General features: G+C 47.2%; 1 protein-coding gene across 1 annotated transcript in view; it reads right to left on the reverse strand.

The window, feature by feature from the left end:
* Positions 1–27,614, reverse strand: part of Moca-cyp (nuclear cyclophilin protein Moca-cyp) — an 80,306-nt gene that overhangs the window by 25,789 nt on the left and 26,903 nt on the right. Inside the window, exons 5-10 of the mRNA XM_045746450.2 lie at positions 27,243–27,272; positions 26,745–26,896; positions 20,854–20,974; positions 12,651–12,912; positions 5,176–5,277; positions 138–583 (exon numbers count right to left, since the gene is read on the reverse strand). Coding sequence (XP_045602406.1) covers positions 138–583; positions 5,176–5,277; positions 12,651–12,912; positions 20,854–20,974; positions 26,745–26,896; positions 27,243–27,272 — 1,113 coding nt within the window. The remainder of the gene's footprint in view (positions 1–137; positions 584–5,175; positions 5,278–12,650; positions 12,913–20,853; positions 20,975–26,744; positions 26,897–27,242; positions 27,273–27,614) is intronic.

The raw sequence follows: 27,614 nt of genomic DNA on the forward strand, positions 1-27,614 counted from the left end.
AGCAAGGAGTTCAGTAGGTGTTTAAGAACAGGAAGAGAAAGCGGGACATGTGGGGGAAGATAAATGGAACAAACTCATTTACTCACAAAGACACCACCAGGAATAAAATACAGTACTGTACTATATTATAAACTTACTTGTCATTTATACATGATTCCATTTTTTTACGTTGGTTACGTAACTTTTCCCTGAGATCTTGGTGGCCAATTTCTTCTCTGTCATTCCACTGTTCTTTGTTTCTTCCTTCTCTCCAGTCTTCTTCAGTTCGAGTTCTTTCTCGATCTTCACGCCAGTCTTGTTCTCCACGTTGCCTATTCTTTCCATTTCTCCAAACTTGCTGATTTCTCCCATCTCTAAAATCTCTCTTTACTTTTTCTCTGGAATCTCGCCAGTCACCCTTCATCGCTTGTTCTCGTTGGAGTGGATCCCCTCGCTTGATATTTTCAATCTCTTTCCCTTCACATTCTTCCATTTCACGATGACGCTGTTCTCGTCTTTGCCGTCTTTCCTCAATCTCTTGCTCCCGCTCTTCCTGCCTTAGGAGTCTCTCTTGCTCTCTTCTCACCTTTTCCTCATTCCATTTCTGGATAGGAAATAAAATATAAATGAATTACTTTATGCTAGACAAGTTATTGAAATAAGAGTACATCTCGGCATATTTAAAAGGAATGGGTAGAGGGTTGAATTTTACTAATATACTTATTTTGTATTTTATTTTTTTTAATTTTATTTACCTTAATCCTTCATCTAAGGCACCTTTTGGGACATTTTAGTCCCACCGAGGGTCAATATCTAGTTAAAAATTAACTCACAAAGAAAAAAACCAGCATTGAATGTAATGAAACCCCATTTTCTGGGCGAGTCCCGGAGGCTCCCCAGAGCTATCCCAGGCTGATATGCTAATGTCAGACTTTGGCATCAGTCATGTGTATAGAGTTCTTAGACCTACCGGGGACCACGGCCAAAACTGGGCCCCCTCAGAGAGGCAAGGGGAGCAATGGCCTATAAAAACCCTCGTGTGGTTGGAAGCATTCTATGTCTACCATCGACTGGATCAGGCACCCAGAAAGGTAAGCGCCCCAAAACAAACCCCTATTCTGGTTAAAATTGCTACCAAAAGCCGAACTAGTGGATAGAACTTCCCAACAGAAAACGAGCAAACTAGTATGACGTCACACGTCGCCACGCAGCTGTCTGCGCAGCTCCCCCCTCCCCGGGAGGGGGAAGGGAGAGCACCAGACCCTTCATGCCGGCTACCCACACGTCAGTTCTTGAGGCTGATGCTATAGGCAAAAGTCGTGTGCTCTGGCTCCAGGATGACGAAATTTGGGTGTGACCGAAGCCTGCAGTTTAATCCCCCTGAGCAAAATGGCAGGGGCCAAAGAACGTCCGTTGAAATCCACGGAAAAAAATCACGACTCAGTGTCCGGCCTTCGACATCCATGGAAAAAAATTACGACTCACTGACCGGCAGTCACTGTTTCACGGAAAAAAAAATCACAACTCACTGACCGGCATGGGAATAAAGCAAAATTGCCGCTCGGTGAGTCTTCTTCCACTACTAGTAGTGGAAGAACACTACTACGTCCACTTAGTAGTACAGTAGTGGAAATGACCCCTATGACCGGCAATCTTGCTTTTCCCCCATGTCATAGTTGCAGGGGTGTTTTCATATTTTTTTCCCCATGCCAGACATAGTAGCAGGGGTGTTTTCATTTTTCCCGATGGTCGCCTCTAGTCCAGGGCATGTTTTTCAATTTTTATTCATCAGTACCTCGTAGTCTCCTAATATTTTCATTCATTTATTGTCTGCTCCCATCCATCATATAAATTTTCCAAAAACGTTAATTAAAACTGCTCCCTTCTAGCCCCAACTATTTCGCTCAAGGGGATTAAACTGCAGGTTGTCATCGCACTAATATTTCGTTACCTCAGTGATTCTGAACAGGTATCACCAATGGTCAATGACGTCATCAAGTCTTCATCTTCCCTGTATAAGACCGTTTTCTGTTATGGTATGTTTATTCCCATTTTCGATATTTATGGCAAAGGGGGATTAAAAAGTCGCCTTCCATCAAACCAAATTTAAAATACATTATGGATGTCATTTTACATCTCCTATTTACTTTCAATCTATGTTAACCAAAACATCAACTGCTGCTATCAGATGAACCACAGTAGGTCTATTCACTACGCGTGCGTGTGTGCACACGTACGTAATTACCTAAATGTAATTACCTAAGTGTAGTTACGGGATGAGAGCTATGCTCGTGGTGTCCCGTCTTCCCAGCACTCTGTCATATAACGCTTTGAAACTAATGACGGTCTTGGTCTCCACCACCTTCTCACCTAACTTGTTCCAACCGCCTACCACTCTGTTTGCGAAAGTGAATTTTCTTATATTTCTTCGGCATCTGTGTTTAGCTAGTTTATATCTATGATCTCTTGTTCTTGAAGTTCCAGGTCTCAGGAAATCCTCCCTATCAATTTTATCAATTCCTGTTACTATTTTGTACGTAGTGATCATATCACCTCTTTTTCTTCTGTTTTCTAGTTTTGGCATATTTAATGCCTCTAACCTCTCTTCGAAGCTCTTGCCCTTCAGTTCTGGGAGCCACTTAGTAGCATGTCTTTGCACCTTTTCCAGTTTGTTGATGTGCTTCATAAGATATGGACACCACACAACTGCTGCATATTCGAGCTTTGGCCTAACAAAGTTGTGAACAATTTCTTTAGTATTTCGCCATCCATGTATTTAAATTAATAGCAATTCTTAAGTTAGAAAGCGTGGCATAGGATCCTCGCACAACATTCTTTATGTGGTCCTCAGGAGATAGTTTTCTACCTAGAACCACCCCTAAATCTCTTTCTTTATCAGAATTCTTTAAGGATTTCTCACATAGTTTATAGGTTGTGTGGGGTCTATGTTCACCTATTCCACATACCATAACATGGCATTTATTCACATCAAATTCCATTTGCCAAGTGGTGCTCCATATACTTATTTTGTCCAGGTCTTCTTGAAGGGCATGACAATCATTTAAGTTTCTTATCCTTCCTATTATCTTAGCATCATCAGCAAACATGTTCATATAATGCAGGCGATGAGTCACAATAACGTGGCTGAAGTATGTTGACCAGACTACACACTAGAAATTGAAGGGACGACGACGTTTCGGTCCGTCCTGGACCATTCTCAAGTCGATTGTGATGAGGGTAGGTAGGGACAGGCATTAAATAGGCAAGAGAGAGCTGAGGAGGAAAGTCAGGTGTAGGGGATAGTAGTAATGAGAACTGCAGCAGGCCTATTGGCCCATACGAGGCAGCTCCTATTATAACCACCGAAGGAGATAGTAATAGGAATAAGAAGAGGATAGTAAGGGAGCGTAGAAGACAATGAACAGAAAAAGGGAGAAGAGAGAAAGAAAGGGAAAGAGAAAGAAAGAAATGGAAGGGGGAAAGCTTATGTTAAGTCACGTTTGTTAGAAAGATTAGAGCATTTGAGTATATACTGTGAAAGGGAAGAGTCCACAGCAACAAAGCCAGGACTCAAGTTCATGTTGGGTACATTGTTAATAAGAGCCGATTCTACAAGACGGCGTCTGTGTAGAGTAGACGAAACGTCGTCGTCCCTTCAATTTCTAGTGTGTGGTCTGGTCAACATGTTCATATAATTCTGTATTCCAACTGGTAGATCATTTATGTAGACAATGAACATCACCGGTGCAAGAACTGAACCCTGTGGTACTGCACTTGTGACATTTCTCCAGTTCGATACATTGCCTCTGATTACTGCCCTCATTTTTCTATCAGTTAGAAAATTTTTCATCCATGTTAGAAGCTTACCTGTCACCCCTCCAATATTTTTCAGTTTCCAGAACAATCTCATATGTGGAACTCTGTCGAAAGCCTTTTTCTAGGTCCAGATAGATGCAGTCACCCCTAACCATCTCTTTCCTGTAAAATCTCTGTGGCTCGATCATAGAAACTGAGTAAATTCGTTACACAGGATCTTCCAGATCGAAAACCATACTGTCTGTCTGACATTATATAGTTTTTCTCCAGGTGTTCTACCCATTTTCTTTGAATTATTTTTTACAATATTTTGACTAACACACTTGTCAATGATACAGGTCTATAATTGAGGGGGTCTTTCCTGCTGCCACTTTTGTACATTGGAACTATGTTAGCCTTTTTCCACACGTCTGCTACGACTCCTGTATACAGGGATGCCTGAAAGATCAGGTGAAGTGGAATGCTGAGCACAGGTGAACATTCTCTCAGAACCCATGGCGAAACTCCATCTGGACCAACTGCTTTGTTCTTACTTAGTTCCATGAACGGTTTTTCACTTCGTCTCTAGACACCTCTATGTGCTCTTATGTTATTTTCTGGAATTCTTATTGTGTCTGGTTCCCAGATTTCGTTTTGTAGAAACACACTTTGGAATTTTTCATTTAATGTTTCACACATTTCCTTTACATTTCCCTGAATCTGTTTCCCATTCTCAATCTCTGAATATTATCCTTTACCTGCAATTTGTTGTTTATGAATTTATAGAATAGGTCTGGTTCCATTTTACATTTATCCACAATCCCTTTTTCAAAATTTCTTTTTGCCTATCTCCTCATTGCCGTGTAGTTGTTCCTCACATCTTAGTATCGCTGATATGTTAGTTCATTGGTGTTTTGTTGTTTATCTGCTCCAGAACTGACCTGGAAGGGTTGGTGGAGAGGACTGGCTTAGTTTCTGGGCCGCCTGGTGGTGGTGGTTATCAGTGCTAACGCATTTGCCCAATTTTCAATCATTGTTTTGAATTGTTTCGAGAGTTGTTTGGCTGTTTCGAGGCTTCATTTACTGTGCACCTTGCAGTGGTCTGTAATGCTTCACTACTTGCTGGATGCTTTTCTTATGGGGTGGTAGAATGCCACTCACTCTCTGTATCTCTGTGAGGGGAGGGGGGGGGGGGCAGGTTTTGGCTATGGTTTCCCAGTAGGCCAAATAGAAATCCTACAACTGATGAGACCTAATAATAGGAGCCATTTCAGCAAGACATCTTCAGGGAGCTACTGGGGCTTCACTGCATTCTATGGTTTTTCTGGTGGAGGGAGAGGGGGGGCATTCCATTTTGGGGTACCTATTATGAAATGTTTGGCAAATCCAAAGGTTAATTACCTGCAACTGATCATAGGAGATAGTACGTCTTTGGGCTTGTCGCCAATGTGGCGGTGTCCTGCTGCGAGAACGACTCCTGGATGGTGATGGAGTATGGTATCTCTGTAAACAGAAATGATCAATTAAAAAACTTAGGTGTTACTAGTGAACAAGTAGTTCACCAAAATTACAAATATAAAAGTACCAAAAGTATATAATGAAAACTGATTAGAAATAGGAAATGGGTTTGAGGGAAAGAAAACAAACAAAAATATACCACAGTAAAACAATTTTTTTTACTATAATACACTGAAGTTAAATAAAAAAAAACAGCGTTGAGTGGAATGAAACACCATTTTCTAGGCAAGCCCCGGAGGCTCCCTGAAGTTATCCAAACTGACATGTGCAATATTAATACATTGATGATGACTGATGACTCCGGTCATCAGTCACCGGAGTTCTTGTGCCTGCCAGAAACCAAGAGCCAGAACCTAGTCCCCTCAGAGAGGCACAGAGAGCAATGGCCTATGAGCACTCTACATTTAGAACATGTCATACTTGCCAGCAACACGGGAAGGAACCTAGAAAGATAAACAAAACATAACAAACCCCAAGCTGGTGAAAATTGCAACCTATGTCCGAACTAAGCAAAATAACTCCCCCCAAAAGAAAAGAAAAGTAAAATATCCCCAAAGCCTAACCACTTGTTAGGGGCCTCCCCACTCCCCGAGAGGTGGGGGAAGCCTGCTCAGGTGAGCCGTCGACTTACCCCTCTGTCCGAGAATGATGAAAACCGCCAACCGGAGAGAGAGGGAGGGAGGGTGTCAGGTAGCCTCCAGGGCTCTCCCAGAAAATGCCGTTTCATTACATTCAACGCTGGTTTTCTGTGCTAACTGAAGCTGACTACCTGAAGATAAGTAAAAACGGACTTACACGGGAGGCGGCAGCATCGCAGGTCTCAAGACAAAGATGAGACAACAGGCCGCTATAGACGTCCCAAAGCAACACAAGGCAAGAGAGGGCATGGAATGTTAACAAGACACCTGATGGCTAGGACCCTCTTTGACCTCCAAAACCCCTGCGCCTGAATGTCGACCCAAGACATATTCCCAAAGACAGAAGCCAAAGCAGCATACGTCCATATATCATGGGCACAAGGGTAGACCGCAGGCTGGCCAGACTTTAAGACACTGCGGACAACCTGAGACACACATGTCCCTGGAACAAGGAACCATCGAAGCAGGATACACCCAAAGCACAACCACTGACACCAAACCAGTGGCCCGCAGTTAGCACCGAACTCCGAAAAACCCCAAGAGGAAGCTGGAGACTCAGCAACCGACGTAAGGACCCAGGGAAATGAACCCAGCAGTCACAAGAGTGTAAAAGGAGCTGCCCTTAAGAAACCAAAACAGCCTACGAAGCCAACCCTGCCCAGAGGGGAAATCAGCATGACAAAGTTGAGGCACCCGAACAACTACTCGAGTGACCCGGGACCCCCCCTCAAAAAACAGCTGAAGGCAGGACCGCAGCCAGAGCAATGCAGGAGGGAGAGAGACGGAGACCGTCCAAGAATCCCACACGAAGCCCAACTAAGTCCGAACCTGAGATGGAACCAACTGGAACTTTAGCCAAGTTACAAGAAACCCAAACCCGACAAGCTGGAGAAAAACAGCCGAAGAACGACCCCTGCAAGCACAACAAAGGGAGTACTGTGAGATAAGTACTGTACAAACTTATCAAATCAACTGAGGATGCCTCAGCAGGGATGCAAGAAACACAGAGCAATCCACATACCTCCCCACCCCTAACAAAGCAGACATAACCCAAACCAGAAATATGTAACACGAAAGGGAATTGACAGTCACTGGTAAGAATAAGGGCACATGAATGAAATGATAAAACGCCCCAAAAAGCAAGCACAATTGCCCAGCAGCCATATGTAAACACAACTCGCAGCGCTGCCCTGACGGCCAATCATGACAGCATACCCAGGAGTGCAAAATGGCCGCCAAAATATAAACAACGAAACTGCAGCAAAACATCCAAGCCAAAGATGAATGCGCCCGACACGAAGGTCCGTAATTCACACCAGCAAATATGGTAAAACCAATGCAGAAGGGAAAGAGGGGGACGAAAACCCCCTCCCTTGCAGCAACACCCAGCCCAGAAGGCATAAAAGCCCTAGCAGGGGCAAAAAAAGCCCAAGCGCTCAAAGTGGACTCCCCCCGAGCCCCAGGGCAGAGCCCTCTTCCCTGCTCGCCACCCCTGAAGAAGAGGCAGAGTTCTGGCAAAAAGCCTCAAAGAAGTGAGTCTGCTGGGGCGACCCAGAAGCTTCAGCAGGGAAATCGGGTTCATCTACTTCCACACCCAAATCGGAAGGGGTAACCCCCGAAGCCACCTGAGCCTCAACCCAAGTGAAGCTCAGCCCCGACTCCGACACCTTCAGACAGTTGGGAGCCGGAAGCAAAGGGGAAAGGAGCAGGGCGAAACATGCCCACCTGGGAAGGAAGCGGGGGCGCAGATTGAACCAAGGCCGAAGCGATCCACGCCCCCAAATCCTGGGCCCTAAAACCCAAGCGGGGCAGCTCTGGGGCTTCCAACCAGACAACCAACTAGGCCCATTGCAACAAAAAGAATCTAGCATACAACTCAGCTGCTGCCTGACCCTTGAGATCTTCAGACGAAGAATGGGTAAAGTGGAGCACAAGCTGAGAACAAGACCCTTAAGACTAACACGAGGAATGAAGGAATGGTGCAACAAATGGCTACTAAAGTTCAACCCAAATAAATGTAAGGTCATGAAACTAGGTGGAGGAAATAGGAGGAAATAGGACAGTGGATACCGAATGGGAGATGAAGTCATTCACGAAATGGACAGAGAGAAAGAGAGTTAATATCATGCCAAATCTAGGAGGCTTCCTAGATATCTAGGAGTTGATATCACGCCAAACCTGTCTCCTGAAGCCCACATCAAAGGAATAACATCGGCGGAGTATGCAAGGCTGGCTAACATCAGAACTGTTTCCAGAAACCAGTGTAAGGAATCCTTCAGAACCTTGTATACCACATATACAGTATAAGGCCAATCCTGGAGTATGCAGCCCCAGCACAGAGCCCGTACCTTGTCAAGCACAAGACGAAGCTGGAAAAAGTTCAAAGGTATGCCACTAGGTTAGTCCCAGAACTAAAAAGCACGAGTTATGAGGAAAGGCTGTGTTAACTGCAACTCACGTCGCTGGAAGACAGAAGAGCTCGGGGAGACATGATTACCACATACAAAATTCTCAGGGAAATTGACAGGGTAGACAAGGATGGACTGTTTAACACAGATGGTATATGCACAAGGGGACACAGGTGGAAGCTGAGTACCCAAATGAGCCACAGAAACATTAGAAAAAGCTTTTTCAGTGTCAGAGTAGTTAGTAAATGGAATGTACTAGTTTAAGTGATGTGGTGGAGGCAGACTCCACATACAGTTTCAAATGTAGATATGATAGAGCTCGAGAAGCTCAGGAATCTGTACACCAGTAGATTGACGATTGAGAGCTGGGACCAAAGAGCCAAAGCTCAACTCTTGCAAGCACAACTAGGTAAGTACAAGACTGGCCCGTAGGTATCACTGACCCAAGAGGCAGCATGACAGAGGCAGTACGGATGATCGTCACCCTGATGCAGGGGCAACGAACAACTAACAACATAGCACATGGCGAGAGAGGACTCGGGAGACACATCCATGATACCCCCAAGCCCAATGGTGATTTCCAGGGTGCTAATGAGTGGTTAGGCTAGGGTGATGATGTTTTACTTGTTTGATGTATTTTGCTTGGTTTGGACATAAGTTGCAATTTTCACCAGCTTGGGGTTTGTTTTGTTTCACCTATCTTTCTGGGTGCCTTCCCCGGTCAATGGCAAGTATGACATACTCTAAATGTAGAGTGCTCATAGGCTATTGTTTCCTCCACCTCTCAGAGAGGACCAGGTTCTGGCTCATGGTCTCCGATAGGCACAAGAAATCCTCTGACTGATGACCCCTAACTAATAACGCACATGTCAGTTTGGATAGCTTCAGGGCCCTCCCTGGTGAGGGAGCCGACGGGGCTCCCTACAGAAAATTATTGAATATATTTAGAGAAACAGGAATGTTTATATGTTAAAGTTCAAACTTTTAAGGAATGCAAAGAGAAAACTACATGCAATGAGGAATAAATAGTGTGAAAATAAAAACAGAGCATTGAATGTTATGAAACGTTACTCTCCACTGACGTCATACTGCTTTCCTCCACCACTCATGCATTGCCATCTTCCACCATCTCCTCAATCAACTCCAGTATTCACTCAATTTAACAACTTATATGGGGCTGTACCCAGGTCGTTAAATCCGGAGAGAGCAACTTAATGGATGGTGTGTGATCTGGCTGGTTAACTGGCTTATAGGTGAGTGGGCAGGCAAATGGGCTGGCTGCATGGATGATTGGATGAATGGATAACTGGCTGACTGGCTGACTGGCTGGCTGGCTGGCTGGCTGGCTGGCTGGCTGGCTGGCTGGCTGGCTGGCTGGCTGGCTGACAGACTGGCCTGCTGGCTGACTGGCTGGCTGGAGGGAGTGGGGGCGGGCAGGTGGACTTTCGGGCTTGGATGTTTTTTTGGGTGGATTCAGGCAGTTTTTCAGGCGGGCTTGGGTGGATTTTTTAGGGCAGGTTCAGGGGGGGGATGGGCGGTCTTGGGGGGATTTTTTAGGGTTGGTTCAGGCAGGTGGGCAGGCTTGGGTGGATTCAGGCGGGTGGGTGGACTTTTTTGGGCATGCTTGGGTGGGTTCAGGTGGGTGAGCAAGCGTTTTGGGCAGGCTTTGGATGTTCTTGGGTGGGTTCCCTTGGGCGGGTGGGTGGGTAGGTGGGTTCTCTTCTCTTGGATGGTAGGGTGGCAAGCGGATTATCACAGACTGGCTGTGGTCACACCACATCCCCTCAGCTCCCCCATCCCCACTACATGCATCCCATGGAATGCATTAGGAAGTGATGTGGTGGAGGCTGACTCCATACACAGTTTCAAGTGTAGATATGATAGAGCCCAATAGGCTCAGGAACCTGTACACCTACCAAGTACCAAAGTATATAAGTACCAAATCTACACAGAAAAATAACAACGTACTGGAGTGAACGATATGGAAGAAAATGTAGAATAGAACCAGTGAAGAGCAGAGGTGCCATAGGCACAATCAGAGAACACTGTATAAACATCAGAGGTCCGCGGTTGTTCAACGTCCTCCCAGCAAGCATAAGAAATGTTGCCGGAACAACCGTGGACATCTTCAAGAGGAAACTAGATTTATTCCTCCAAGGAGTGCCAGACCAACCGGGCTGTGGTGGGTATGTGGGCCTGCGGGCCACTCCAAGCAACGGCCTAGTGGACCAAACTCTCACAAGTCAAGCCTGGCCTCGGGCCGGGCTTGGGGAGTAGAAGAACTCCCAGAACCCCATCAACCAGGTATCAACCTGTTGATTGACGGTTGAGAGGCGGGACCAAAGAGCCAGAGCTCAACCCCTGCAAGCACAACTAGGTGAGTACATCCTACTCCCTTTACCATACCCTCCTAGAAATATCTTCCGCCCCTCCAGGTGTGTGCAGATGGTCCGTATGGTATTTTCACGGTTCAGACTCTCGGCTACCTTCCCACCAGATGGTGGCCATGGAGGTAAGACTGCCCTGACTGACTGCCCTGACTTACTTATATACAAGAAGGTACATTGGGTTTGTGAGAGTACATAATATTGGTGTTCTATAAACAACATCAGACTCATGTTGCTTGCAAACTGTGACTGACTGCTACCAAAACTGTGAATGCCTAACAGCCTTTGACTGGTTATGACTGACTGACTTGTGACAATGCCTGCCTGTGACTTGACCATGGCTGCTGCTAACTAGTTGTGACTGTGACTAGCCCTGACTACATGCTGCATAACAGAAGCAGTGAAATCTGTAAAGGGAAAATGTAACTGCTGGCCTAGCAAGGACAAGGCTGTGAAAACACACAACACTGGTCTCCAGTTTAACGCGTACCGGACTCTGTAAACTCAATACCGTATTCTGGATTTAACGGCCAATGACTGTAAATAATATGCCAGTTAAAGATCTAAAAATCGGTCATTAGAACAGGCGAAATGGTAAATTAGAGGTCCTTAAATTAAGTGGATACTGGAGATCTCTTCACTCATTAAGAACTGCAAACTTTTACAAGCAGGACAACTCTGCCATTCAAGGTAAATAATATGCCTTTTTTTTCATTATGTCTGAAAAATTTCAGTTTTTAAGGATCTTTGGTTGCCCGAGAATGGGGAATTTATAGCATTGCACCTATGGAAAATCTCATTTCGCATTCTGAACAACTGCTTTACAAACACTTTCTCAGAACGTAACACTTTCATAGTTAGGGAACTGCCTCTAGTGATCATATCACCTCCTTTTCTATCTTCTAGCTTTGGTATATTTAACACCTCTAACCTCTATTTGTAGCTCTTATTCTTCTCCACACACAATATGGCCATACACTCTCGATCCATACTGTGAGCCCAACAAAAGACTGGAGATCAATTACCCTAGCTGGACTGGTGAGCGCTGGTCACAAACCCCCAGCCGAGAGCCGAGGCATCTATAAACACATCGAGAAAGGGCGGAGGAAATCGCTAGGGGAATCATAACTGCAGTCAACCAACATCTCAGGCCTCTCCTTAAATGTACAAAATTACTTCCCCACTCTTCAAGGTATATACAGATCAGGGAATTATGACTCTTGTAGAGTAAAATAGAGCTAAACTCAGCAACACAGAGCAGCCAGCCAACCTGGTCTGCTCCCCTCCTCCCCCCAAATGAGAGGGGTGAACTAGCTTGTGCTAGTTTCACAAATTTTTTATTGTTCGATTACGTTGATGGGGAGTTCTTTTGGCTGTTTTAAGGCTGTGGGCTTGTTTCTAACCTTACAGTGTCTGGTTTGTTACACTGGCTTTCTGGGTGCCTTTCCATGGTGGTTGTAGACATGAATAAATTTGCATACAAATTTCAGTGTTATTGCTCCCTATGCCTCTGTGAGGGGGCCAGGTTTTGGCTTGTGGTCCCCAGTAGGCCAATAAGAACTCCCCGACAGATAGTACCTTGTAGTCTAGCAAACAGCATAGTAGCTTCAGAGAGCCACAAGGGGCTCCCCCCAGAAAGGGTAATGATAATGAAAGAATTAATACAAACATTTACATGGAGAGCACAAAATGGTAGTATGTAACTAGGGAATATCTTTCAATGTAATCAACCAAAAAAACAAACTTATTTAAAAATGAGAGTTGATATCATCTATCATCACTGCCAAATTTATTCACAACATCTCTCATACAGTTCACCCTTGTATGAGTGAAAGGGCAACCCCCTTCTACTAATGCATTATACCACATTTTTAAATGTAAATTTCACAATTAAAATGAAAAGAAACTCAAAACACATATCTTACCAAGGATCCCCTTCCCTTAACTTTACGACCACTCTTGGTATAGGCTCGCACAGTTGCACGGGACCTTTCCCTCCCTCTTTCCTGACGTCCTTCATTGTCGCCATCTTTTTCTGGTCCCGCACGATATAAAAATCTATTTTTCGGAACATCCGGGATTTCATCAGGATTAATAACTGACACAGAAACTAATGGGTGGCTGTAGTACTTGGCCTGGTCATCACATTCAGAGATATCATCCTTCACTTCACCATCCTCACCAGAGCTGTTCAAACAATTATATAGAAGCATAATTATTCATTCCACGAATTGCTTCAAAATTCTGTCACACAACAGACATTAATTTAAAGCAAGTTTTAAATAGGTACATATGAGAGCAGTCAGATAAATATCTGGAAATTTGAGTGATATGCTAGTGGTGTTGGAGACTGTCCAATGAAAAGGATCAGCACAAACCATTAGAATATAATATCTATCTATAATATCAGAGACAGCTTCTGTCTGTACAACCTCGATTCAACGTACTATATGGGACCAACCCCAGCTCGTTGGAGCGTTGGATTCGTTGCAAGAGGTGACCTTCAGGAGGCGTTTGTGTCAGTGCCTTTTATTTTTCTTCTACACAATAAAAATGCATTATCATATTACATACTGTACCTATATATTACTTCTCTACTAAAAAATACTGTAACTCATAAATTTACCTTATTGTTGGAGTTATGTCCATCTTGAAGTTTCGTGAAGTTGTGAATGCTCTACAGTAAATACGTGCTGTAGTGCATTATGTCGTTAGCACTGTGTTGATTAAAAGTAGTTCTGCTGTATGTTGAGTACTACAATACAGTTTATGAAAACTATTGTACACTAAAATTACTGCAACATTAATATTAACACTGTGTACACACTTAAATGTAACACTTGTTCTAACTGTTCACGCCGCACATGATGTTTTTAGATGTTTGCATCAGCTTTGCTGGTGCTCTCTGCTGCTGTGGGTTCATCTGCTTCTGAGCTGTGCTGGCTGCTGTTGTACCAGTACTGGGTTCAACTGTGCTCGTGCTGGGTATTGCTGTTCTCGTGCTGGGTACGGCTGTTCTTGTGCTGGGTTCGGCTGTTCTCGTACTTGGTACGGCTGTTCTCTTGCTGGGTACGGCTGTTCTCTTGCTGGGTACGGCTGTTCTCGTGCTGGGTACGGCTGTTCTCTTGCTGGGTACGGCTGTTCTCGTGCTGGGTACGGCTGCTCTAGTGCTGGGTACGGCTGCTCTCATGCTTGGTACGGCTGTTCTTGTGTTGGGTACGGCTGTTATCGTGCTGGGAACGGCTGTGCTCATGCTGCCATCGACCGGGGTTAGGCACCCAGAAAGGTAGGCATAACAAAACAAACCCCACATGGTAAAAAACTAAAACAAAAAACCGAACAGAGAGGTAGAAACTCCCTACAATCACAAGGAAACAAGCAAACATCACACTTTACTGCCGTGACGATCGTTCGCGCAGCCCTCCCCGCCCCGAGAGGGGGAGGGGGGAGCCCCAGACCTACCGCGCCGGCTGCCAAGCTTCAGTTCGGAAGCTAAGCTTCAACCAACACGAAAAAACCGCCGACCGGTGGGAGGGAGGGTTGCCAGGGAACCTCCGGGGCTCACCCAGAAAATGGTGTTTCATTACATTCAATGCTGGTTTTCTGTGGGGAGCCCATACGGCTCCCTGGAGCTTCATACCCAAAGAGAAGGAAAAGAAAGGGCTAACCCGGGAGGCGGCCACCACAAACTCTGCAACGCGAAGCTGAGACAACAGGTTGCAACCTGCGACCCAAGGCAACAAGAACGCACAGGAGCAGAAGCGCATAAAGAATGGGCGGCCAAGAACCTGTGCGACCCTCAAATCCCTACGCCCGAAATGAGCCCTAGACGTCACTAACACAGCAGCAAAAGCTGCAAACGTCTGAACAGCACAGGCGCAAAGACAGACCGCAGGCTGGAAGACTGAAAAACTCTGTGGACGACCTGGGAGACCCGAGCCCTGCATCAAGCATCAAGAACCCCTCCGGAAAGCAGCCGTCTCGACCGTCGCCAGGACGGAGAAAGGCTGCACACGTATACAAATCTACCACCAGTACCAAAGAGCAAAAACCTGAACCGAAAGGGTTACCACAAACTGAGGAGAAGATAAGAAGGCACCCTGATCAAGGATCAGGACGGCTCAGGCAATGCATGAACAGGCCGGAGGTGAAACAAAACACAAGAAAGCGTACGAAACGTCATACTGTCGCCAAGACGAAGCTCGCAGGTGGGACACCGTCAACAAAGCCACCTGAACACCACAGAGATGGTGAAACCCGCGTCAAAATACCAGACGCGAAGAGCCGAGGAGAAGGCTGAACCAGTCACGTACAGGACCGATTCGACCTGCCGAAAGAGACGGAGCCGCAGGAAAATGCCCCGGGTCAGGACACCTATCAAGCAGTGTCTGAAAATAAAGCTGGGCCGGCCACCAAGGAACCATAAGGACTGCTCTCGTGGGAATGGGCTGCAACCGAGCCAGAACCCGAAGCAACAGCTGGACCGGGAGAAGAGGAACAGGTACCCCCACCTCGACCAGTCCTGCCGAAAAGTATCCACCGTGAACGCCTCGCAGGTGGGTAAGGGCGCCACATAAAATGGGCGACGGCTAGACCACGCCAATGCGAAGACGTCCATGGCCAGGAGTCCATACGTCCGGCAGAGCCAACAAAACGAGTTGGCAACGACTGGCCAATCCGCGAACAGAGGAATGAACCGAGACAGCTGTCCGCCAGGACGCAGGACACAACCCCAGACATGAACCTCACGGTTAGCCAAACCCCGAGAATCCAGCAAATGAGCCACTACGGAACCAACCCCAAAGGTCAACACCTAAGAGAAACCCTGTGGTTCCGGCAAGAACCGCCAGAGAACAGTCCGAACGGAGCTGAATGGTAGAGCACCGAGTGACCCAAACCCTCCGAAGCGCAAACCAGACAGCCACGAACTCCCGAACCGTGCTGTGAGCCCGACGGACGGACAGACGCCACCATCCCCGGCCGACCTGGTGAGCACTGGTCACAAAGCCCCAGCCAAGAGATGACCCGTCCGTGAACACATCAAGCGAAGGCTCGGGGAGGTGCCAAGGCACGGAACCCCAAAAACCCCAAAGAGGAAGCTGGTGACGCAGCACCAACACAAGATCCCCGGAGGAACGAACCCAGCGAATGCAAGAGGCGGAAGGGAAGTCTCCAAAGGAACCTGGTTGATACCTGGTTGATGGGGTTCTGGGAGTTCTTCTACTCCCCAAGCCCGGCCCGAGGCTAGGCTTGACTTGTGAGAGTTTGGTCCAATAGGCTGTTGCTTGGAGCTGCCCGCAGGGCCACATACCCACCACAGCCCGGTTGGTCCGGCACTCCTTGGAGGAATAAATCTAGTTTCCTCTTGAAAATGTCCACGGTTGTTCCGGCAATATTTCTTATGCTTGCTGGGAGGGTGTTGAACAACTGGGAACCTCTGATGTTTATACAGTGTTCTCTGATTGTGCCTATGGCACCCCTGCTCTTCACTGGTTCTATTCTGCATTTTCTTCCATATCGTTCACTCCAGTACGTTGTTTTTTACTGTGTAGATTTGGTACTTGGCCCTCCAGTATCTTCCAGGTGTATATTATTTGATATCTCTCTTGTCTTCTTTCTAGTGAGTACATTTGGAGAGCTTTGAGACGATCCCAATAATTTAAGAGACGATCTCTTAGAGATAATTTAAGAGACGAATAATAAAGAGACAATCACAATAATCTGAACCAAACAGACGCCGAAGCCAAACCCGACCCCGCGGGCAGACCAGCACGTCGAAGTTCAGACTCCCGCACAACTGCTCAAGCAACCGGTGAGCAACCCGGGACCCCCTCATGTACAGCCGAAGGTGGGACCACAGCCACAGTAACACTTCTGGAGGGAAACACAAGGAGTGGCCCAATAGCCCGAAACAAGGCCCAGGTCCGAACTCGGGACGGAAACAGATGGAATGGCCTCCAGATCACCAGGAAACCAAACCCGGCGATCTGGAAAGAACCACACCCCTGGCGAGCAGACAAGCAGACTGACTGGGAGCCCACACCAGCCAGTCGTCGAGGTAGGCCAGACACCGAATCTCAAGCAAACTCAGACAGGGCACTAAGATCCGGTAAAGATGCAAAAAATACACCAAGTGCCAATTACAAAATAGGGAAGGCAACAAAAGCAGCAAGCCTGAAGCCCCACCACCAACTGTGCCAGTCCCGGAAAACTGGAGAGGAACGTGCTAAGAAGTGACCTGGAGGTCCAGGGCCACCATCCAGGCACCTGGCTCCAACAGAAGCCGGACAGGAGGCAACAGTTCTCGGAGGAGGGCATAGAATCCAGGGCGCAGACTGAAGAAGTCCAGAAGAACCGCAGATGCGAAATGTCCATGACTGCAAAGAGCAGACGGGAACCCCAGAAGGATGGGCGGATCGACCACGTCCAACACACCCACTAAGATGACACGATGAAGCGCAGGGAAAGAAGCCCACCCCGCCAGCTCTGAACCCCCCCAAAGGGGGGGAAGCCGTCCACCGACGCCACCAGAAGCCGGAAGACAACCAAAAGTGCCCACCAACAGCGGGACCATGCGAGAGGCAACAGAGCAAGCTGCTCCCCCAGTGCCCCATCAACAGAGCCCCTCCCGAAAGAAAAAGTACACACACACATATACACATTATGTATATACACATACAAATACATATACACATACACACAAGGTATGTGCACAAGATACATACACACGTGTGTATACACATGTGCACACACACACAGCGTACACAAGTACATGCGTACACATACACTTTAAAAGAAAAGTACAAGTCGCCGACCAGTGGGCAGAGAGCACCACGCCAGCCAGGCAAAGAAGGCACAAAACTGCATCAAAAGGCCCACCTCGACAACAAAACCTCAAAGTCCCAGCACGACCACAACATGTGCCAAGACCCAAAAAGATCAGTCAGCAAGCCAGGAAGACCCCGGAACTCCAGAAGGCAGAACCGGGTCACACGAGGAAACAAAGCCCCCTGAACCCACAAAGGGGCCCAAGAGGAAGAAACCTCCGGAACAAAACCAAAGAACCCAAAGGAACGCAGAAACGAACCAGGGGAAGCCCAAACCACCACAGAGGGCAAAGCACATCCCCCAGACAGAACCCCCAGGGAAACAGTCATAACAGACCGAAAACCGAGAAACAAGGTGTGGGAGCAAGCAGAACAGCAAGGGACACTGAGCCCAAACCCAAGGGCCCAGACCCAAAACAGACAAAAAGGGAAACCCGGTGTAAAATCAACACCCAAACATTCCCAGAGGAACAGGAAACAGGCAGAAAACACCAGAAAAGCAAAGAAACGAAAACAGGAGAATAAAACCCCTGAAAAAAGGTGAAAACTCACCCAAGAAGGTTGCTCGCACACCCAGTCGCATGTAAACGAACCACAACGCCGCCCTGGTGGCCACGCTGGGAAACCGGCAAACGAAAATGGCCGCCAGACAGAGGGCTGTGACCGACGCTAAAGATACGAAAACCCGCCAGCAAAAGTGGAAAGCAAGCAGACCGGATGGGCGAAAAACTCCCCCCAAAAGCAGAAAACCCAGGCAGGGGCAAACCGCCCCAGAACTGCTAGCAGGCATCCCCCACAGCCCCGGGAACCAGCAACAGAGGCCCCGGGGCAGAGCCGTCCTCCAAGCCCTCCGTCCTTAAAGAAAAGCAAGAGTCCATGGGAAAGGCAGCAAGAAAGGGCCACTGGTAAGACCCAGAAGCCTTGGCAGGAGGAACAGGCTCGAAAACCTCCGTCCCCCAACCCGAACAGGGCAGCCCCCGAAAACCGCCCGAGTCTCGGCCCCAACTAAACCCTGTCCTGACCCCGAAACCCGCAGACGGCCCGGAGCCGGGAACAGGGAGGGAAAGCGGCGAACAGCACCTAACCAAAACGGGGCGGCCTCGGGGCATCCGAGTGGGAAACCAACCTAGCATGTTGCAGCAACCTAACCTAGCTTGCAACATGGATGCCGCCTGTACTCTGAACAGTAATAACATCAGGAGAACAAGCAGAGAATCTCTCACAAGACTCTGGGTCAAGGGGTAAGTGACCCAACAGGCAGCATGACAGAGGTAAAAGTGGCGACTGTCACTCGGAGACAAGGGCACAGCAACCAACGATCCCGTACAAGACGGGTTGGAACCCGGAAGACACATTCAATAGTCCCCGAGCCCAGACAAGGGTTTCCAGGGCCCGTAGGCTGACTGCTACGGGAAGCCCGGGCAAGGTGTTGCTAACCGGTTAAGAAACCCAAACATAACAAGAGGGTAGAGGATAGCAATGAAAACCCCTGCGACGTGTACAATCACGGGGGCCTAGCAGAGGGCCGCCAAACACTACCAGTGGAACTATAGCTACACTAGGCAGACCCCCACCAGGCATGAAAATAAAAACAAAACAAAAACCCCGCAAAAGTACACCATCTCCAGAAGCAACAGGAACCGGTCACCACTTAGGTGGCAGGCTGTGCAACACCCTGACACCCTAACCAGCACAATACCAAACCCTACCCAGGGGCAAACAAGGGCCCCCAGCCCCAGCTGGCCCCAAGGGCAAGGCAAATGCCGAGCAGCAAGAACCTCTACGGGATTGGTTCCCGAACGCCCCAGGGAAGATAACCCTGTTACGCAAGGGCAGTACTCGAAGGGCGCTTAGGGAAGTCAGCCACTAAGTGCATGCAGCCCCGGCACTGATGAGGTACTCCTGGCCACCGCACAACACAACACATGGCAGTGAACGCCACACAAGGCAAACACCGCCTAGGAAACTGAGGCCAGAGAAGCGTCTATCCTGGTTGACATTAGCTTACGAACTGAAGCTTGGCAGCCGGCGCGGTAGGTCCAGGGCTCCCCCCTCCCCCTCTCGGGGCGGGGAGGGCTGCGCAGACAATCGGCGCGGCAGTAAAGTGTGATGTTTGCTTGTTTCCTTGTGATTGTAGGGAGTTTCTACCTCTCTGTTCGGTTTTTTGTTTTAGTTTTTTACCATGTGGGGTTTGTTTTGTTATGCCTACCATTCTGGGTGCCTAACCCCGTTCGATGGCAGATAAGGAAAACCCCAACCACAAAGGGGTTTTCCAGGGCCATTGCCCCCTGAAACCTCTCTGAAGGGGCCAGGTTCTGGCGCTGGTCCCTGGGAGGTCTGAACTCCTTAGCTAATGTCCCGGTCTAATATAACATACATTAGCCCGATAAGCTCCAGGGAGCCGTAGGGGCTCCCCACAGAAAAAACTATGGAAAACACCACCATGGAAGCCATTAACACTGTTCATCTATGTTACTTGTATCAGATGCATCATCACTGAACCCAGAAAACGATTCATCTATGTATCATCTATAAAAAAAATTGGATATAACATGGGTGAGCATGGGTGGCACTCAGCTACAACTGGATACACTCACTGTATCAGCCTCATCGGTGCTGTAGCATTTGCATCCGACCTTTGTGTTAGGTCTTCATTGTGCCTATATCATGACTCATGTTCTTCAAACAATAAAGTCTGAATCTCACTGACAGAGAGCGATCTTTCAACACCGCATCTGATGGGATTGGGAGCCATAAGTACATGCGCCACCTTTGGTTGCTCATTCAGAACCGATCCTGCCAGCAGCCCTAGGGAAATCTGGGATTTTTTTTCAAGATGGCTGCCTCTCACTGGAGGTCCCAGGAGTCCATTTCGTATCCAACTTACCGCAAGCACGTTTCGACTGTATACGAAAAAACTAGTTTTTTCTTGGTTGGCACAGTAATGGGCAAACGAGATTTATTGGCTGGCGCAGCAAAGTGGTTAAGGTGTTATGTGTACTGCAGGGGTTAAATGTGCTCAATGAATTTATTGCTTTTGAATTAATGTTTTCTAAATAATATAAGTTCAATAATAGCAATGTTTAACAAAAAATTTGCGAATTGCATAGTACCAGAAAACTTGCTCGTAACCAAACATTTATCAACATTACAATATGAAATCTGAAATATAAATTCAGGCCAAATGTACATGACCTACAGACATAAATTTCTCACTACCTCTGCATAGATGACCTAGTTATCTATATATTACTAGAATGACCATTGATAAAGTGATACATAATTAAAAGATATTATTTACCTTTCAGTTTTCTTGTGCTTTTGCTTCCTCTCTTTCTTTTTCTTTTTCTTCTTTTTCTTCTTTTCACTATCACAGTCAGAATCAGATGATATATTTTCTTTCTTCTTTTTATGCTTCTTTTCTGGAAAAGAAAAAGCAGCACTGAATAAAATGAAATGCTTCTGTTTTTGGTGGGTCCTTCAGTGGCTATCTATAATGGGGTCCGTCAGTGGCTACTTATAATGGGGTCCTTCGGTGGCTACTTAATGAGCGAGAAAGTCTCATTAAGGTAAGCAAGTTCACCTTGCTCTGAAGATTAAGGAGAGCAGTAATTATATAAGAGTAATTACCTAAATGTAGTTACTTGATGAGAGCTATATTTGTGGTGTCTCATTCTCCCAGTACTGTACTCTTTTTGTCACATACCAGTTTGAAACTACTAATGGTCCTTTGGCATCTAGCACCTTTTAACTAAACTTCTTCCAAGCATCTACCACTGTTTGCAATGGAGAACTTTCTAATATATTTTCAGCACCTTTGTTTCCTTGACTTGAATTTATGACCACTTGTCCTTGAAGTTGTAGATTTCAGGAATTCTTCTTTTCCAATTTTGTTGATTCCTGTCATTAATTTTTATCTAATGATCATATTGACTCATTTCCTTCTATTTTCTAGACGTACCATATTTAACACTTCTAGCCTCTTCTAGTAGTTTGTTTTATAGTTCCGGAAGCCATTTAGTAGCATGTCTAAGATTAAGGCCTATCCACTGTCACCTTTATTTGGCCCAAGATGTGGCTTTCTAATGTAGCATTTGCATCTTCCTCCTGCTCATATCCAGATGCTCATATCCTTTCTGTCATGGTTTTAGTAGAGTGCACATTCAAGAAAAATACTATAGCCTCTTAGTCTTTGGCCTTTATAGACTCTCTTACTTGCTTTTGGGGTGGATGCTTTTCACATCCTTTTCTTAAGTTGACTAGGGTCTTCTTTCACCTCCAGGTGGCCCCTGTTTCTCTGGAGTCATTGTTTTGTTTCACCTATACATTTTATGCACAAGTTGATCTTAGATCCTAATGTTACTGTCATCTATATGAGTACACCAGTTCAGCAGCGCCAAGAGGCAGGAGTCACTACAGCAGGCTCCAGGAATATCAAATTGCCTAAGTATTGCGAACAGGTTGAGGGCAGTAAGAGGTGTCCCAGGTTACATAAAGGTATAGGGAAGTTTAAAAATTTAATAAGATACAAGAAATAAGTGAAAGTGAGTGAACATTCTGTGTTGGAAAAGTTTATATTCCATAACAAAAGAGCATCAATAACAAAGATGGCCGCCACCACAGGAAATATAAACACACCAACAGATGAGTGTTTCAAAGGATTCACACCACAAAATATAATGAAAGGAGGTTTTCATGGCAGGTTAGAGATAATTGAAGGCATGCTAAAAAAGCATGAAGGAAAAGTACTTGAATTAGAAGAAGAAAATGGAGCTCTCAGGAGTGGCTCTCCGGGGCTCACCCAGAAAATGGAGTTTCATTACATTCAACGCTGCTTTACTGTGGGGAGCCCCTACAGATCCCTGGAGCTACCTAACCAAGGACAAGGAAAAAAGGGACTTACTCGGGAGGCGGCCGCCATAAACACCTTCGTGCGAAGTCGAGACAACTGGCTGCAACCTGCGACCTAAAGCAACACAGGGACGCCCAAGAGCAGGGACGTTAACCAAATAACGGGCGGCCAGGACCCTGTTCGACCTCCAAAACCTGCGTGCCCGAATATCAGCCCAAGACATGTTGCCAAACACACCAGCCAAAGCAGCAAACTACCTAACGATATGGGCACGAGGACAGACCCCAGTGGTTCAGGTAATGTACTACCGGAGAACAGTCTGAATGGAGCCAGATGGTCGAACCCCGAGCGCACCGAACCCTCTGAAGCGAAAGCCAAACCACTGCAAACTCCCATACAGTGCTATGAGCCCGACAGGACACATTGAGCCAAGGTTTGGGTAGGCGCCAAGGCACTGAGCCTCGAAAAACCCGATGAGGAAGCCGGCAACACAGCAATCCTCGCAAGGCCCCCGGAGGACGTACCCAGCGATCGCGAGAAAAGAGGAAAGAGCGTCCCCAAAGGAACCAGAACAGACGCCGAAGCCAAACCTGAACAACTTCAAACTCCTGCACAACTGCTTGAGCAACTGCCGAGTGACCTGGGATCTCCCTAGAAATAGCCATAGGCGTAGACCGCAGCTGCAGCAACACCTCTGGAGGGAGTAACAAGGAAGTGGTCTGAGAGTCCCAAACAAGACCTAGCCAGGTCCGAACCTGGGACAGAACCAGAACGAACTTCCTCCAAATCACCAGGAACCTGAACCCGGTGAGCTGGAAAAGAACCAAATCCCTGCCAAACAGACAGCGGACCGACTGGGAGCCCACACCAGCAAGTCGTCGAGGAAGACCAGATCCCTAATGTCTAGCAGATGAAGATGGGTCACTACGACTCTGGTTAAACATGTGAATACGCGAAATGTCAGATTCAGACCGAAAGGAAGGTAACGAAAGCGCTAAGCCTGATGCCCGACCAAGAAACCTAACCAATCCCTGAACCCCAGATGAATAGGAACATGCCAATTAGTATCCGTGAGGCCCAGAGAAATAATCCAAGCGCCCGGTTCAAGAAGAAGCCTAACTTGGAACAACGTAGTCATCCGAAAAAGAGGGGCAAGGAATCAAATAGTTCAGATGGGACAAGTCCAGAATGACTCAAGAGCCGCACAGTCCCGTTTCAGAACCAGAAACAAGCGGGAAACCCACTCGAGGGACAAAGTCATTTAGATCATGCCCAAGCAAACCCACTCCAAGATGACCCGACAGACGAGAAAGAAGCCCACCCTACCAGCTTCAAACCCCCCGAAGAAGGAAAAGGAGCTGCCCAACGCCACCAAAGGCCGAAAAAGACGACGCAAAAAGCCCACGTATAGTTGGACCAGACATGGGCAAGCAGTGCAAGCCTCCACCAGATCGCTTCATCAACCGGGCGCCCCGTGACAGGGCCAACACAACCTCCGAGAAGCCGACTTCTGCACAGAGAGACCACCACCCCGACCAGACAAAGAAGGCACCGGAGAACACACTGGCTCCAAAACTGACACCAAAGGCCCATCTCGACCTACCGAAACCCAAGCTCTGGTACGATCACTCCGAACGGAGCAAGAATACCCCCCCCTACCCCCCTACCCCCAAGCACCAACAAATATGAAATGGGGTGGCAACTAGTAGAAGCTCCCGACAGAAACTGAGCAACACAGTCCTCCGGAAATAACAGGGAACAAAATGAAGATGAATGAAGACTGCAAAGCCAGGGCCCAAGCTGAATCTGAAGAGAGAGCAAGGACAGCCTGCCGAAATGTGAGACGATAGGTAAAAAACATAGACACTGCCTCCTGGAGGATCAGCGCAAATAGCTTCAGCAAGGCAGCCAAAACCAGAACTCCGGTTGAAGGCCCCCCCCCCACCACTCAACACCACCACATCATCTGAAAGCCAATCCGAGGACATCTCCAGAAGACTGAAGAAGCACAAAACTGAAGCTAAATGACTGAGTTCGATAGTCATCCATCGCCAAGGAAGCCGAAAGAGGGAACCTAAGCATGTACCTGTAATTGCACAAGATTCACATCACGAGAGAGCAGAACCTAGAACCTCGTACTGCACCCAATACAGGAGAGAAGAACCAAACTCAAGTGAAGACGAATCCATTATAGAGGCATAAACCGGGTCTCACAGGAAGTAAGCACTGAGGGACTCCCAAACCTACACAGGGGAAGGAATCCGAGGAGCTCAAAGGCACCCAGAAACAAACCCAGGAGTGGGGTGGGGGTGGGGGGGGGGGGGGGGGGTGTTAAGAACTGCACCCAACCACCCAACTCAAATTCATACAGGGACGGAGGATATGCAAACCCCCGGCCCTGCAACAATAAACCCTGCCCAGAAGGCAAAAGGGCCCCCTGGCAGGATCAAAAGGAGCCCAAGAACTCTAAGTGGTCTACTCATGAGCCCTGGAAACACCCGACACAGGCCCCGGGGTATAACCCTCATCCACGCCCACCAACCTTGAAGGCAGAGTCCTGGGGAAAAGCTTCAAGGGGGGGGGGGTGGAGTTCAATCCCCCTCCATCAGCCTCCATCAACCATCAGCCCTTGATGGGGGCTCAACCTCCATCCCCGAATCGAAAGGGGCAACCCCCAAAACTATCCGAGCCTCATCCCAAGCAAAACCCTGCCCCAGCCCCAAAACCATCAGACAGTTGGGAGCCGGAAGCAGGGCAAACCACACCCACCTGTGAAGGAAGCAAGGGTGTGGACTGAACCATGATTGACATAACCAACGCCCCTAAATCCTGGTCCTTATAACTCAAGCGGGGCAGCTCTGGGGCTTTCAACCGGGCAACCAACCTGGCTCATTGTACCAAAGAATACCTAGCATGCAACGAACCCGCTGTCTGACCCTTAACATCCTCAGACAAGGAATGGATAAACTGAATAACACGCAGAGAACAAATCTCGCAAGACTCAGGGTCGTAGGTGTCACAGACCCAACAGGCAGCGTAATGGAGGCAGGACAGATGATCATCACCGCGAGGCAGAGGTAACGAACAACCTTCAACATCTCACAAGGTGAGACAGAGCTCGGAAGATGCATTCATGGTACCCCCCTGAGCCCAACAGGGTTTTCCAGTTCCTGTAGGGTACTTTATCCTTACGGGAAGCCCAGGCACTGTTGCTAGCAATGCCGGTAAACCCTGTCTGATGCAGGCAAACTGACAATCTGAAGTCACAGGTGAAACCTCAAGGCAAAAGAGGAGGACCACCAACACAACCTAGGCAGGCCTAATGGGAAGCTATGCAGACGACCTCTGCCAAAAGGAAGCAAATACACCCAAAACAAATCAAAACAAAAGCCTCTGAAGCAATACGCACAAACAAGCCAGTCGCCAGAGAGAATCGTTGGCCGCCACTGTATGCAGGCTGCGCCAGCCACAGTGCGCCCCACCCAGCCACTAACCCACTCCCTACCTGGGCCAAGACAGGAACCCCAATACCCCCGATGGACCCCAAGGGCGAGAACACCACCAAACAACGAAGCCCTCAAACAGAAGTGAGACCCGAATGTTCGATGGAAGAAAACCCTGACACACAAGGGAAGTACTTACCGGGCACATAGGGAAGGTGGCCCTAGGTGCATGCAGCTCAGCATACCAAGAACATCTGGCCACCACACCACGCAAAGCTGGCAAAGCCACAAACGCAAAAGCCAGTCAATAAAGCGAGGCCAGAGGAAACGTGTTGACATCAGCCACATCAGTCGACAAACTGAGGGGTGGAGCTGCCGGCTCGAATGAGCGGGTTCTAGCGCACCCGTTCGTTAATGGGCGCGCTAGATGGATGACGATTTGCTTGGTTCCTTGTTTACTTTTGGGGGAAGTTCTTTGGCTCTGTTCAGATGTAGGTTACATGTTTCACCAGTTGGAGGTTTGTATTGTTATGCCTACCTTTCTGGGGGTATACCCCGGTCGATGGCAGATATGACATACTTTAAATGTACAGTGCTCATATGGCCATTGATCCATGTGCCTCTCTGAGGGGGCCAAATTCTGGTTCGTGGTCCCCGGCAGGTACTAGAACTCCCAAGCCTGATGACACTAAACTAATATGGCACATGTCGGTATGGATAGCTTCAGGAAGCCAATGGGGCTCCCCACAGAAAATTTAATTTATTTACATTTAATGCTATATTTTTTTTTAATTTTCTAAACTGAGCATAAGGGAGAAGAATTGAAAACTTTAACACACAGTGCAAGAGTTAAGAATGACTGACCATTTTAGTATCAAATAGCATTTTAAAATCTACCTTTAAGTTTAATGGATCGCTGAAGAACCAATTCTCCACAGTTGGCAATTACAGCAGGCTGAAGAGGACGGCTGCGGTTGTCAACGGGAAGATTTTCTATCGCCACAACGACCTCCTGTCCGCTCACCACTCGGCCAAACACCACGTGCTTCCTATAAAAAAAATAAATAAAAAATGGAATGACTAAGAAAGGCAGAAAAAGTTATAATACTGGGTCCATTACATCTATTATTGTCAAATATAACAAATATATATATGGAATATTAATTTAACCTTACAAGTTAGTATTGTACAACAATATTGTGACCAAAGTTGTAATCAATTTCTTTACTAGTTTAAATATACAGTACTGTACCTCAAATAAATATTCACCTATAAACTCTGAATGTTTTTATTATAAACAATAAAATCTACAACATACAAAATTAACATTGTGAAACAAGAAGCAATATTCGTTCATGTACACAAGAGCATAAAAAACTGATGTTATTGACTCACCCATCAAGATGCGTCGACGGTTGAGTTGTTCTACAGGAAGGACAAAACGATCATTACGGTAGAATAACGAAGAATGTGAATGTCTGACACAGTGACAAAGGCATGGGGCGGTTGTCACCCCGCACCCGGCTGCCGCTGTCTTGCTAGCTGACTGTAGGGGAAACATTTTGTTACTGACTACAGTGAAGTGTGTGTCCAGAACATGACTTAGCTGATGCAACAGAAGAAAATACAGGATACTTCTGTTAACTGTAGCACAACTTTATAACCAAAGTACTGAAATATTGAAATAGATATTATAAAAATAAATATTATTCTAATGTGGTAAAAATAAGATTGTTTCCATTTGGATGTTTGCAAGCTTTTTATCTT

This window comes from Procambarus clarkii, chromosome 21 (assembly GCF_040958095.1).
Source record: "Procambarus clarkii isolate CNS0578487 chromosome 21, FALCON_Pclarkii_2.0, whole genome shotgun sequence".
Lineage (NCBI taxonomy): Eukaryota > Metazoa > Arthropoda > Malacostraca > Decapoda > Cambaridae > Procambarus > Procambarus clarkii.